Source organism: Carassius auratus, chromosome 35 (genome assembly GCF_003368295.1).
Source record: "Carassius auratus strain Wakin chromosome 35, ASM336829v1, whole genome shotgun sequence".
In the NCBI taxonomy this organism is placed as follows: Eukaryota; Metazoa; Chordata; class Actinopteri; order Cypriniformes; family Cyprinidae; genus Carassius; species Carassius auratus.
In genome coordinates, this window is record NC_039277.1 from 7256505 (window position 1) to 7259884 (window position 3380).

The following is a 3380-nucleotide window of genomic DNA, read 5'->3' on the forward strand; positions in this document are numbered from 1 at the left end:
TAACAACATAATAGTTTTAGCTGGCTTGCCTGCTGAGTTTGGCATTTCTGAAGCCGCAGAAGAAAGCAGCCACGATGAAGCATCTTGACAGCTGGTAGTTAGAACCATTCTCTAATATAGAAGAACGTTTGACTCTGTGTGCGTTCAATATCTGTTTGATTTAACTGAACCCATGAGTCACATGCCAGTGAGCAATTGGATAAAAGAAAAATTAAGAGCATTTGCTTGCCCAAAATATAATTTGAGTTCATCTGTCTTCTGTGCTCGATCTTCTGACAATAGAATGAGAAGTTGTGAAGTTTGCAAAGTCTTTTTCCCACATACTGTGAGATATCCTGAGAGAGAAAAAAGGATAGCACTTTATTTTACAGTCCTGTTCCTTATGTACATACTATGTACTTATAATAGTAATAACAATAACTATATAATAACTAGGTACTAACCCTGAACCTACCCCTAAACCTAACCCTACCCCATGTAGGTACCTTGTATTACCAGAACTTTCTTAGATAAATACACTGTAAGTACACTATAATTACGTTAGTGCACGTACTGTAAAATAAAATGCAAGCGAAAAAAGTGTTTTATTTTTTCATGCCATCTCTCCACAAAAAATTATTATTTCTGAATTTATATTTCAGGATCATTCATGAGTACTCAAGAACTTGCTAAATTCCAAGAGTGGTGCTGATGTTAAATGTGTAGAAATCAATTTTATATTTGATATTAAAGGCTGTTGCAGAGTTACACATTAAATGTCACTAATTTAAGTTCACCAATCCCATCTCAGAAGATTGTGACATTTGTGTTAACTTCCTGCATATTGCAAGTTCCTTTTTGCATAAATACATGAACCATTACCCCAAATACACAGATGCATCAGGAGTACAACGAAATAGCACTTAGGAAACAGTATTAGTCAGATAGATAGAACTTATAGTTTTGTTTAATACTTCTCATTTACGCTTCAAAATAACCACCAAAACCTGCATGGAAAATGTCTGGGCATTATAATGAAGGTTTGGACACAGGTTCGATAATGGACTCAGAAGGCAGAATAGAGAAGGAGGTTGATATCTATGTGAGTGCTGAGGCTGTAAGAGATATGAAACATAAGAAAGACAAAGAGGATTTTGACAACCAAACACCGACAACCCAAACACCTCAACTCACAGGTAACTGAGATTAATTGCAAAAACATTTACTCATTTAAGCTGTTGTAAATGTAATAGAGAAATGTAGAATAAAATAAAATAACATAATGTCTATCATTTTTAGGAAGTGATTCAGTGAGGAAGAGAAGCTCCAGAGCAGCTGTAGTGTGTTTGGTGCTGCTGTGTGTTCTTCTGCTGACTGCAGTCATAGTGCTGTGTGTCACACTCACTCAAGAGAGACAACAGCTCATATCTAAGAATGAAAACCTGATCAATGAGAGAGAGCAGCTAATACTCAAGAACACAAACCTGACCGATGAGAGAGAGCAGCTAATACTCAAGATCACAAACCTGACCAGTGAACTTTGGACCTGTGGTAAAGTTTCTTTAGCCTATGTATTAATTTGCTGTACAACAGTCATTTTTTAAGCCTGATGGATTTGGTTGTGGTCGCAGTAACTTTAAGTTTACACAATGTATGAGTATACTTTCTTTTAAAAGTTACAGACAGATGAGTGTGAATGTGAGTAAAAAGCTGAACTGGTTCTGTTAACAGTTAATTGGACTTGCTATCAATCCAGTTTTTACTACATGTCCAAAGAGAATAAGACCTGGACTGAGAGCAGAAGATACTGTACAGAGAGAGGAGCAGATCTGATCATCATAAACAACAGACAGGAACAAGTGAGTGAGAGATTGTGTTTACGGTGTGTAGCAGATCAATGTGAGATGAGATGATGAAATGTGTCTATTTACGACATAAATGTGCAACCTTTTTATCTGTTCAGGATTTCATTCACAACATGTCTGGTAATGGTATATTTTATATTGGCCTGACTGACAGAGAAGTGGAGGGCACATGGAAATGGGTTGATAACACCACACATGTTCTCACCTCTGGGTGAGAAATTACTGAATTAAACAAATTATTCTCAAAGTCAGTATCATATCACACAGAAAACAGCAATGAACATCAAATTCTGATCTGTTGTTTCAGCTTCTGGGCGCAAGGAGAGCCAAATGGAAACCAACAATATGATGAGGACTGTGTTGTGACTGTAGCTGTGCCTCCACCAGAGTGGAGTAATAGAGTAGGGTGGCTTGATGTTGCATGTAATAAACCATATCAATGGATCTGTGAGAAGAGGATTTCAAAGTTCATTCTGCCATAGGAACATCACACACCTTTCTGACACAAGTTCAACAATCAAAACTTTTTAAATAATTGATTATCATTTAAAAGTGTTTCTCAACCTTGTTTCTGGAAGGTTGAGAAACAACTGCACATTTTAAATGTCTCCTTTTTTTCAGACTCCCAATTTCATGTCCTAAATACATAATATGCAAAATGGGACTCCAGAAGTGTGTTTCATTCAACCAGAAATGACTTGTTAGGGAATGTCGCAGAGTTTTTCAATTTATACCTGAGATTTCAGTCTTCATTTATTATTTGTACATTTTTCAGTCATACATCACCAGTCACTGTGAAACACTCCAGTACTTAAACAAGTTTTAATAAAACAAAGGTGTTAAAAATGATTTAAGGCTGCTCAATTACTCAATGTTTAAATATTATTGGTGTTAGTTTCTAAAGAGTTCACGTCTTCATTCACACATTCTTTCCATGAGTCTTATCACAAGGTGCTCTCTTGCTGACATATCTGATGATTTTGAAGTTACCACAAGTTATCATCATGCAAAAAACAAAAACAAACAAACAAGAACAACAACAAAAAAAAAATAATAATAATAAAACTAAAAGCACAAGCCAGTCTGTCAGTTTGTTTTAATGCTAAATATAATAGTAATTCTATATGTATTATGACCTGCTGGTGCCCAACGTGAAAACCAACACTTAGAGGGGATCCTGAAACTTATTTATTGGTCAGTTGGTTTATTGGTTGGTGGAAAATAATAGTGAATATTCTGTTTTTCTGTAGGCGTGCTCAGCCATTCCTATGGGTGCTCAAGCCCTTTACAGTAAATTAAGTGTAAATTTAATAGATATTGATATGAACGGTTTATGATCATAAACTGAACATGTTGCTATACAGTACATACTATGATTACACACAAAAATACATTTGGGTGCAAGTATCTGCCACTATTTACACTATTTACAAGAGTGAAAATTGTAAATAATGTTTAGAAAAAGCGCAAATAGCCTTCAAAACTGTAGCTGCACCTTTTAACTTAATCATGTTTTAACAAACCTCTTTTAGTAAA

The 3380-nt window shown here is 35.4% G+C and overlaps 1 protein-coding gene across 1 annotated transcript; it reads left to right on the forward strand.

Moving 5' to 3' along the window:
• Nucleotides 1–627: 627 nt before the first annotated feature.
• Nucleotides 628–2693, forward strand: LOC113054227 (C-type lectin domain family 6 member A-like). Its single transcript, XM_026219604.1, has 5 exons — nucleotides 628–1175; nucleotides 1279–1530; nucleotides 1711–1838; nucleotides 1943–2055; nucleotides 2152–2693. The coding sequence occupies exons 1-5, from the start codon at nucleotides 998–1000 to the stop codon at nucleotides 2324–2326; spliced, it is 846 nt and encodes a 281-aa protein (XP_026075389.1). The 5' UTR covers nucleotides 628–997; the 3' UTR covers nucleotides 2327–2693.
• The last annotated feature ends 687 nt before the right edge of the window (nucleotides 2694–3380 follow it).

Bases quoted from the DNA above. Each gene is read 5' to 3' on its own strand.
- LOC113054227 (XM_026219604.1), top strand. From the start codon at position 998: ATGTCTGGGCATTATAATGAAGGTTTGGACACAGGTTCGATAATGGAC. The intron at 1,839-1,942 runs GTGAGTGAGAGA...TTATCTGTTCAG, and splicing joins TAAACAACAGACAGGAACAA to GATTTCATTCACAACATGTC. The intron at 2,056-2,151 runs GTGAGAAATTAC...CTGTTGTTTCAG, and splicing joins ACACATGTTCTCACCTCTGG to CTTCTGGGCGCAAGGAGAGC.